Source organism: Triticum urartu, chromosome 5 (genome assembly GCF_003073215.2).
Source record: "Triticum urartu cultivar G1812 chromosome 5, Tu2.1, whole genome shotgun sequence".
Taxonomy (NCBI): domain Eukaryota; kingdom Viridiplantae; phylum Streptophyta; class Magnoliopsida; order Poales; family Poaceae; genus Triticum; species Triticum urartu.
The window spans coordinates 181,400,948-181,412,038 of record NC_053026.1 but is presented as its reverse complement, the minus strand read 5'-3'; the positions used below and the strand labels follow the sequence as shown (position 1 = coordinate 181,412,038).

Sequence of the window (11,091 nt, the reverse complement as noted above, 5' to 3'; positions counted from 1 at the left end):
TATTGCATGAATTTATCCCTCTACATCATGTCATCTTACTTAAAGCATTACTCTGTTCTTATGAACTTAATACTCTAGATGCATGCTGGATAGCGGTCGATGTGTGGAGTAATAGTAGTAGACGCAGAATCGTTTCGGTGTACTTGTCGCGGACATGATGCCTATATACATGATCATACCTAGATATTCTCATAATTATGCTCAATTCTATCAATTGCTCGACAGTAATTCGTTTACCCACCGTAATACTTATGCTCTTGAGAGAAGCCACTAGTGAAACCTATGGCCCCTGGGTCTATCTTCCATCATATTAATCTTCCAACACTTAGCTATTTCTATTGTCGTTTATTTTACTTTGCATCTTTATTTCTCTTTATCATAAAAATACCAAAAATACTATCTTATCATATCTATCAGATCTCACTCTCATAAGTGACCGTGAAGGGATTGACAACCCCTTTATCGCGTTGGTTGCGAGGTTCTTATTTGTTTGTGTAGGTGCGTGGGACTCGAGCGTGATCTCCTACTGGATTGATACCTTGGTTCTCAAAAATGGAGGGAAATACTTACGCTACTTTACTGCATCACCCTTTCCTCTTCAAGGGAAAACCAAAATAGTGCTCAAGAGGTAGCAAGAAGGATTTCTGGCGCCGTTGCCGAGGAGATTCGCGCCAAGTCAAGTCAATATTTGACTCCCGACAACGAGCCATTTCTGGCACCGTTGCTGGGGAGTCTACGCACAAGTCAAGACATACCAAGTACCCATCACAAACTCTTATCCCTCGCATTACATTATTTGCCATTTGCCTCTCGTTTCCCCCCCCCCCCCACTTCACCCTTGCCGTTTTATTCGCCCTTTCTTTTCCGTTCGCCTTTTTTTCACTTGTTTCTTGTTTGCTCGTGTGTTGGATTGCTTGCTTGTCACGATGGCTCAAGATAATACTAAATTGTGTGACTTTACCAATACCAACAACAATGATTTTCTTAGCACTCCGATTGCTCCTCTTACCGATGCTGAATCTTATGAAATTAATGCTACTTTGTTGAATCTTGTCATGAAAGATCAATTCGCCTGCCTTCCTAGTGAAGATGCCGCTACCCATCTAAATAGCTTTGTTGATTTGTGTGATATGCAAAAGAAGAAATATGTGGACAATGATATTGTTAAATTGAAGCTATTTCCTTTTTCCCTTAGAGATCGTGCTAAAGCTTGGTTTTCGTCTTTGCCTAAAAATAGTATTGATTCATGGAATAAGCGCAAAGATGCTTTTATCTCTAAGTATTTTCCTCCCGCTAAATCATCTCTCTTAGACATGATATTATGAATTTTAAGCAACTTGATCATGAACATGTTGCACAAGCTTGGGAGAGGATGAAATTAATGATACATAATTGCCCTACACATGGTTTGAATCTTTGGATGATTATACAAAAATTTTATGCCGGATTGAATTTTGCTTCTAGAAATCTTTTAGATTCGGCCACGGGAGGCACTTTTATGGAAATCACTTTAGGAGAGGCTACTAAACTCCTAGACAATATTATGGTTAATTATTCTCAATGGCACATCGAAAGATCTACTAGTAAAAAGTGCATGCGATAGAAGAAATTAATGTTTTGAGTGGAAAGATGGATGAACTTATGAAATTGTTTGCTAATAAGAGTGCTCCTACTGATCCTAATGATATGCCTTTGTCTACTTTGATTGAGAATAATAATAAATCTATGGATGTGAATTTTGTTGGTAGGAACAATTTTGGTAACAACGCGTATAGAGGTAATTTTAATTCTAGGATGTTTCCTAGTAATTCCTCTAATAATTATGGTAATTCCTACAACAATTCTTATGGAAATTTTAATAAGATGCCCTCTGAATTTGATACTAGTGTTAAGTAGTTTATGAATTCGCAAAAGAATTTCAATGCTTTGCTTGAAGAAAAATTGCTTAAGATTGATGAATTGGCTAGGAACGTTGATAGAATTTCTCTTGATGTTGATTCTTTGAAACTTAGATCTATTCCACCTAAGCATGATATCAATGAGTCTCTCAAAGCCATGAGAATTTCCATTGATGAGTGCAAAGAAAGAACCGCTAGGATGCGTGCTAAGAAAGATTGCTTTGTGAAAGCGTGTTCTTCTAGTTTTCACGATAATAAGGATGAAGATCTAAAAGTGATTGATGTGTCTCCTATTAAATCTTTGTTTAGCAATATGAATCTTGATAATTATGGGACTGAAGATGAGCCACCTTTACCTAGAAGGCGTTCCAAAAATTCGGAGTTTTTAGATCTTGATGCAAAAATTGGTAAAAGTGGGATTGAAGAGATTAAAACTTTAGATAGCAATGAACCCACTATCTTGGATTTTAAGGAATTTAATTATGACAATTGCTCTTTGATAGATTGTATTTCCTTGTTGCAATCCATGCTAAATTCTCCTCATGCTTATAGTCAAAATAAAGCTTTTACTAAACATATCTTTGATGCTTTGATGCAAACTTATGAAGAAAAGCTTGAGTTGGAAGTTTCTATCCCTAGAAAACTTTATGATGAGTGGGAACCTACTATAAAAATTAAAATTAAAGATCATGAGTGTTATGCTTTGTGTGATTTGGGTGCTAGTGTTTCCACGATTCCGAAAACTTTATGTGATTTGCTAGGATTCCGTGAATTTAACGATTGTTCTTTAAACTTGCACCTTGCGAATTCCACTATTAAGAAACCTATGGGAAGAATTAATGATGTTATTATTGTTGCAAATAGGAATTATGTGCCCGTAGATTTCATTGTTCTTGATATAAATTACAATCCTTCATGTTCTATTATTCTTGGTAGACCTTTTCTTAAAACGATTGGTGTAATTATTGATATGAAGGAAGAGAATATTAAATTCCAATTTCAATTAAGGAAAGGCATGGAACACTTTCCTAGAAAGAAAATTAAATTATCTTATGAATCTATTATGAGAGCCACTTATGGATTGCCTACATGATCAATTGTAAATGTAGTGAGGTTTTACGCCCAAACTACGGATGTCGTGTTCTCCACAGGGACTAGTCGACCAGCGACTATGCTCGGCTAAATCTAGGTAACACAATATTGGGTGATGAAAGCTGAATAATAAATCTAGACTAACTGAGATTACTCGGGAAAATCGTCGACAAAAAATGGAAAAGAAGCAAAGGGAGGTTCAGATTGTCTAAATTGTCTCTTTGATGTTTCTGTTTTCCTTGAGAAAATAAAACACTAACACATGCATACATAGACTACAAAAGTAAATCTACAATAAAAGGACACATATATTATTAGAAAGTATGTAAGCAAAGGTGCAGAACCAATTCACATCACAAGCATGTATATATCACAAGTACGTATAAGGATTATAAGAACTAGAAATAAAAGATATATCATAGTACTGAACATGCAAAAGTAGTTTGGTACTGGGACATATAGATTCCACACCACATACATACATGTCACAGCTACTTGAGCAACACAGGAACTACAAATTAAACAAACACGAGCAGTACACGAGTGACAAATTTAACTAATTATCACACACAGGAAGTCTGAACTGAACAAATAACAGGCTGCTAGCACTACTCAAATCTGAATATTACATGTACTACACATCTTCTATTACAGAGAACTCAGAGAATATAGTAAGGGAGAAAAATAAAAGGTAACAACAGAGGAGGTAAGGAGGAAGAGTAGCAGTAAGGCAGGGAGAGAAGCAGAGCAAGGGAAGGAGAAAATCAACAACATGAGATTAAGGCGAAGGGAGCAGCAACAGCGTTTGGGGATTCAGAAAAGAAGAAGCAGGAGCTTGGGCACAAGAAGAGCAGCAGATTGCATGGAAGAAGAGAATCAGCAGGTTGAGGCAACAGCAGCAAGGGGATGCAAGGAGAAGAAGCAGCAGGAGCGTTGAGAGAACAACAGCAGGGGCGAGGGAAGGAGCGGCAGCGAAGGGATTCAGAGAGAGAGAGAGAAGCAGCAGCAAGTTGAAGCAGCAGGGGGCGTAGGAGAAGAAGGGAGGAGCAGCAGGGGAAGAAGAGATCACACGAGCGGTGGCGCGGTGACGAAGATGGAGATGGCGCGGTGCTGGTGGTGGTGTGAGGTGCGGCTGGTGGGAAGTGGTGCTGGTGGTGCGTGATGGAGATGGTCGTGGCTGGCAGTGATGGTGGTGCTGGTGGATGTTGGCGAAGATGGCGTTGGTGGGTGATGGTGTGATGGTGAGGGGCGCAAATGGATGGGAGGCGCACCACCACGCCGGCCTGGCCATGGCGGCGGACTGAGATGGAGAAGAAGGCAAGGGAGGGAGAGAGAAATGCCAGGCCCGAAGGGGATCGAAGGAGATGGCTAGGGATTTGACCCCTCTCGATCAGATCTGCATTCTTCTTGTTTAGCCCTCCTTGTTTTCTTCTTTCTTCCCAAGTTGGTCCCGTTCTTCATCAGCTAGCCCCCTGGAGGTTAATTCTTCTTCACACTCGAGTCCCTCCGCAAAATGCAGCAACCGCAACCTCTTAGACACTCCAATATAGAAGGATTTGGGCCTTTTCGCCCTTTTCTGCAAAAGATGGAGTAGTGTTGTAAATGTGACATAATATGAGTATTTGAATATCTTTCGAGTAAATAATGTGAGATATGATTACAATTTGATGCAAAAAGGCTAAAAAGATTATACGAGGAAATGCTCTATCAAGTTCCCCCACACTTAAATCTTTGCTTGTCCTCAAGCAAAGGCATATGACAAGAGCAAGAGTATGAATAGTGAGTTGACTAGAGATTGCCAAGTGAAGTAGATCTCTAAACAGCGCATGCTTTGGACTTAGCTAGTGAAAATTAATGGTTAGGAGTGCTTCAAAGCGGTAGGATACTAGTATACTTGACCATTTTAAACTTTTACAATGATAAAAGAGGATCAACAAGTTTAAGTGATGACTGTGCCAAATGGTTCCTAAAGAGAGCATGATCCCGAGAATAAAAAGAACTGGAATTAAATCTTGTGATCAAATCACTTATTTACAGAGATAAAGCAATGATTATATTATTATTAGTCTCACCATAGGAACATACCACCGATCCCGAGAACATGGTATACACCCGGCTCGACCAATTATTAGTTTTTTTGTTTGTCTCCCCAAAGGAACATACCACCGATCCAGAGAACATGGTATACACCTAGTTCGACAATTACATTTTTTAAATATAATTAACTCCTATCCGATCCAACCAGATTTCACAAGCCATCGATCCAGGGAACATGACATGCTACTGTTAGGTAAGATCAGATAATTATTCATTATAATATTTTTTTAATGAACAACACATAAGCACAAAAAAAGGAATCCTCACTTCTCCATGTCTGGTTCACATGCTACCGATCCAGGGAACATAGCATGCTAATCCATAGTGGTTAGGTGATTGCTCTCAATGGGAACACACTTCACACAAATTCAGCATCTAAACATGGTGATCTAGGTGTATCAAGGTAAAAATAGAAAATGATAAAGTTTACTAGTGCACTAGGGATTTGAGCACTCAAAACTAATAGTTCTCACTAATTTCAGCAAAGCACGCATGGTGTAGATCACTAGTTTACAAGGCATTCAACAATCAGTACTCATGTTCACATCAAGCACAATATGTCAAATAAAATTCAGTGGGGTATCATTTAAGAAATGGCTTAAGCAACTCAAATATCAAATGATTTCAGCATTATCAATGGATGATATATTCAGATTGGGGTCATGAAACAGCTCACCGGGCTTTGATCATGTAGCACTCACTTGATCACTCTCTAAGCTGCAGCTCTTCTCCTTTGCTTCCTCGTGCATGCTCCAGCTTCACTCTTCTTCATGTGTGCCCCTTGCTTCTCCTCATCACCATGCCTTGAATCCACCGGGGTCCCAAGGGATGTCACCTCGAACCTGGTCAGCATGTAGTAAACGGTGCAGTAGAAAAAACCTGAAAGAACACTCCACAAAAGAGACAATGCAAGCGGTAGGGATGATACCCTCCAAGTCATCAATCGAGTATCCAATTACATAAGCATAGCTATAAAGCACATGTTTAGGATAGTAGAAATCAGTAAGCTCAATGCTAGTATTAGAATCACACGTTTCATTAAGCATGGGTATAGCATCAGGAACATAAGTATCATGAACAAAGATATGAGCAGTGCCACTAACAAGGTGTGTATGATCATGTCCAAGCAAATAGTTTTCAAATCTACCTTATGTGATGGCATCATGCAATGCATGGTAGCAGCAAACAAATCATATGGAGACATGTCATTAAGAGGATTAGATAAACCTGACTCATCACGCTCTTGTATGACAATAGGCAATTGAATTTCTGGTTCTTCAAGTTCATCTACAGCAGCTTCTTTTACTTCTTCAAGAGTAGTAGATCTTTTGTCTTCATCTTGATCACTTGGGAATTGCAGCTCTGGATCATCTTGTTCCTTGTCTTCAAGTATTTCTTCTTGGATCTGAAGTGTCTCTTCCTCTGGACTCTCGCTATCTTGCTCAGCTGAATGTGACGGTGTTGAAACCTTACACACCTCAAGGGATATCCCAGCAACACTCAGCTCAAGCTGTGATGAAATAGTGCTGCTAGCGTTGATGTTCTTCTCTATCTTCCTTACTTCTTCCACTAGCTCTTTTCCACTCTTGATCTTCTTCATTTCCTCTAGTATCACCGGCCTAATTGGATCATCTTCGGCACTCCAAGTGAACTCGAGACTAAGCAATATGAGCTTGTCTATATCATCAAAGTCATCTTGTGTGGGTACTTGTGTTGAAGGTGTTGGTTGACCAAATGGAGGACCATTTAACTCCATTGGCAACATCTCCTGGTGTTGAGGTATATGAGTAGGAGCTGAATAAATCTGTTGTGGAGCATAGTTGTTGCTCTCCTCATTGTACCTAATTCCCTGCATATGATTACTAGAAGCAAACGGTGAGATCCCAGGGTTGTTGCTCCTATATGACATATTCGGGTTTTCAGGCTACCCATGTGAGTAATTGTTTTGGTATGAGCTATGCTCTTGAGCGAAGCTCATGCCAAAACAATCTGGAGGGTGAGAGTAGCCAAGCTGACATTCAGCAGGTGAATAGCCCTGAAATCCACAAATATGGCATGTAGGAGCAACATAAGAATGGCATCTAGAATAAGGATCATAAGAGCTAGGCCTATCCTCAAAAACTACTTCTCGCTGCCGAGCTAAATCATCTAATCGATGGGAAATCTTACTTATCAGGTCTTGAATACTTTCCGTGCTGTTTGTAGTGTTGCTCACATAAGCATGATGATCTGAATAGTAAGCCATATCTGAGAAGATGATTCAACCTACAAAATGCACAAGAAAAGAAAGAGAAGATAACTAGAACAGTGGTTAGGGGTAAGAGATATATCACAAATATATGGCACTAGATAGAAACAGAAGCAAAACCTAGTCTATAGCCTAACACGGTCGCACGACGCTAGTCCACGGCAACGGCGCCAAAATGATCAATTGTAAGTGTAGTGGGGTTTTACGCCCAAACTACGGATGTCGTGTTCTCCACAGGGACTAGTCGACCAGCGACTATGCTCAGCTAAATCTAGGTAACACAATATTGGGTGATGAAAGTTGAATAATAAATCTAGACTAACTGAGATCACTCGGGAAAATCGTCGACAAAAAATGGAAAAGAAGCAAAGGGAGGTTCAGATTTTCTAAATTGTCTCTTTGATGTTTTTGTTTTCCTTGAGAAAATAAAACACAAACACATGCATACATAGACTACAAAAGGAAATCTACAATAAAAGGACACATATATTATTAGAAAGTATGTAAGCAAAGGGGCAGAACTGATTCACATCACAAGCATGTATATATCAAAAGTACGTATAAGGATTATAAGAACTAGAAATAAAAGATATATCATAGTATTGAACATGCAGAAGTAGTTTGGTACTGGGACATATAGAATCCACACCACATACATATATGTCACAGCTACTTGAGCAACACAGGAACTACAAATTAAACAAACACGAGCAGTACATGAGTGACAAATTTAACTAATTATCACACACAGGAAGTCTGAACTGAACAAATAACAGGCTGCTAGCACTACTCAAATCTGAATATTACATGTACTACACATCTTCTATTACAGAAAATTCAGAGAATGTAGTAAGGGAGAAAAATAAAAGGTAACAGCAGAGGAGGTAAGGAGGAAGAGTAGCAGTAAGGCAGGGAGAGAAGCAGAGCAAGGGAAGGAGAAAATCAACAACAGGAGATTAAGGCGAAGGGAGCAGCAACAGCGTTTGGGGATTCAGAAAAGAAGAAGCAGGAGCTTGGGCGCAAGAAGAGCAGCAGATTGAGTGGAAGAAGAGAAGCAGCAGGTTGAGGCAACAGCAGCAAGGGGATGCAAGGAGAAGAAGCAGCAGGAGCGTTGAGAGAACAACAACAGGGGCGAGGGAAGGAGCGGCAGCGAAGGGATGCACACACAGAGAGAGAGAGAGAGAAGCAGCAGCAAGTTGAAGCAGCAGGGGGCGTAGGAGAAGAAGGGAGGAGCAGCAGGGGAAGAAGAGATCGCGCGAGCGGTGGCTCGGCGGCGAAGATGGAGATGGCGCGGTGCTGGTGGTGGTGTGAGGTGCGGCTGGTGGGAAATGGTGCTGGTGGTGCGTGATGGAGATGGTCGTGGCTGGCGGCAATGGTGGTGCTGGTGGATGTTGGCGAAGATGGCGTTGGTGGGTGATGGTGTGATGGTGAGGGGCGCAGATGGATGGGAGGCGCACCACCACGCCGGCCTGGCCGTGGCGGCGGCCTGAGATGGAGAAGAAGGCAAGGGATGGAGAGAGAAATGCCAGGCCCGAAGGGGATCGAAGGAGATGGCTAGGGATTTGACCCCTCTCGATCAGATCTGCATTCTTCTTGTTTAGCCCTCCCTGTTTTCTTCTTTCTTCCCAAGTTGGTCCCCTTCTTCATCAGCTAGCCCCCTGGAGGTTAATTCTTCTTCACACTCGAGTCCCTCCGCAAAATGCAGCAACCGCAACCTCTTAGACACTCCAATATAGAAGGATCTGGGCCTTTTCGCCCTTTTCTGCAAAAGATGGAGTAGTGTTGTAAATGTGACATAATATGAGTATTTGAATATCTTTTGAGTAAATAATGTGAGAATATGATTACAATTTGGTGCAAAAAGGCTAAAAAGATTATATGAGGAAATGCTCTATCACTATCAAAGATGGCAATACCTAGATCTATCTTCGCTTTTATGCCTAGCTAGGGGCGTTAAACGATAGTGCTTGTTGGGAGGCAACCCAAATTTATTTGTATTCCTTGCTTTTTGCTCCTGTTTAGTAATAAATAATTTATCTAGCCTCTGTTTTGGTTGTGTTTTTTGTGTTTAATTAGTGTTTGTGCCAAGTAGAACCGTTGGGAAGACTTGGGGAAAGTCTTTTTGATCTTGCTGTAAAAAACAGAAACTTTAGAGCTCACGAGAATTGCTGCCATTTTTATTTGAAGAGTGATATTTAGTTAATTAGTTTTTCAGATGATTAATAGATAAATTCCTCACGTTCAGCAATTTATTTTAGAATTTTTGGGGTTCCAGAAGTTTACGTTAGCTACAGATTACTACAGACTGTTCTGTTTTTGTCAGATTCTGTTTTTCTTGTGTTGTTTGCTTATTTTGATGAATCTATGGCTAGTAAAATAGTTTATAAACCATAGAGAAGTTGGAATACAGTAGGTTTAACACCAATATAAATAAATAATGAGTTCATTACAGTACCTTGAAGTGGTGTTTTGTTTTCTTTCGCTAACGGAGCTCACGAGATTTTCTATTTTGAGTTTTGTGTTATGAAGTTTTCAAGTTTTGGGTGAAGTCTTGATGGATTATGGAGTAAGGAGTGGAAAGAGCCTAAGCTTGGGGATGCCCATGGAACCCCAAGGTAAAATTCAAGGACACCAAAAAGGCTAAGCTTGGGGATGCCCCGGAAGGCATCCTCTCTTTCGTCTTCGTCCATCGGTAACTTTATTTGGAGCTATATTTTTATTCACCACATGATATGTGTTTTGCTTGGAGCGTCTTGTATGATCCGAGTCTTTGCTTTTTATTTTACCACAATCATCCTTGTTGTACACACCTTTTGAGAGAGACACACATGATTCGAAATTTATTAGAATACTCTATGTGCTTCACTTATATCTTTTGAGCTATATAATTTTTGCTCTAGTGCTTCACTTATATCTTTTAGAGCACGACGGTGGTTTTATTTTATAGAAATAATTGATCTCTCATGCTTCACTTATATTATTTTGATAGTCCTTTAGAACAACATGGAAATTTTCTTTTAGGAATAATATAAAAACTTTCATAGAAGTGCATTGAATACTATGAGAAGTTTGATACTTGATAATTGTTTTGAGCTATGGTGATGGTGATATTATAGTCATGCTAGTTGAGTAGTTGTGAATTTGAGAAATACTTGTGTTGAAGTTTGTGATTCCCATAGCATGCACGTATGGTGAACCGTTATGTGATGAAGTCGGAGCATGATTTATTTATTGATTGTCTTCCTTATGAGTGGCGGTCGGGGACGAGCGATGATCTTTTCCTACGAATCTATCCCCCTAGGAGCATGCGCGTAATACTTTGTTTCGATAACTAATAGATTTTTGCAATAAGTATGTGAGTTCTTTATGACTAATGTTGAGTCCATGGATTATACGCACTCTCATCCTTCCATCATTGCTAGCCTCTCTAGTATCACGCAACTTTCGCCGGTACCATAAACCCATCATATACCTTCCTCAAAACAGCCACCATACCTACCTATTATCGCATTTCCATAGCCATTCCGAGATATATTGCCATGCAACTTTCCACCGTTCCGTTACTATGACATGCTTCATCATTGTCATATTGCTTGCATGATCATGTAGTTGACATTGTATTTGTGGCAAAGCCACCATTCATAATTCTTCATACATGTTACTCATGCATCATTGCACATCCCGGTACACCGCCGGAGGCATTCACATAGAGTCATATTTTGTTCCAAGTATCGAGTTGTAATTCTTGAGTTGTAA

The 11,091-nt window shown here is 40.0% G+C and overlaps 1 protein-coding gene across 3 annotated transcripts; it reads right to left on the bottom strand.

Annotated features, from left to right (window-relative positions):
* Positions 1-3,358: 3,358 nt before the first annotated feature.
* On the bottom strand, positions 3,359-8,940 carry LOC125508324. 3 transcript variants are annotated; one of them, XR_007283361.1, is made up of 2 exons: positions 5,764-8,936; positions 3,359-4,566 (listed from the first exon to the last, which is right to left on the bottom strand). XR_007283361.1 is itself a non-coding variant. In XM_048673007.1 (2 exons), exon 2 carries the CDS (start codon positions 6,994-6,996, stop codon positions 6,043-6,045), a length of 954 nt encoding a protein of 317 aa, XP_048528964.1. In that variant the 5' UTR covers positions 6,997-7,122; positions 7,257-8,940; the 3' UTR covers positions 3,359-6,042. The 3 variants fall into 3 exon arrangements, 1 of the variants encoding a protein (XP_048528964.1); XR_007283362.1 differs by having other exon boundaries at positions 5,789-8,936; XM_048673007.1 differs by having other exon boundaries at positions 3,359-7,122; positions 7,257-8,940.
* Between the last annotated feature and the right edge of the window lie 2,151 nt (positions 8,941-11,091).

Coding starts and splice junctions, on each gene's coding strand:
- LOC125508324 (XM_048673007.1), bottom strand. CDS start 6,996: ATGTCATATAGGAGCAACAACCCTGGGATCTCACCGTTTGCTTCTAGT.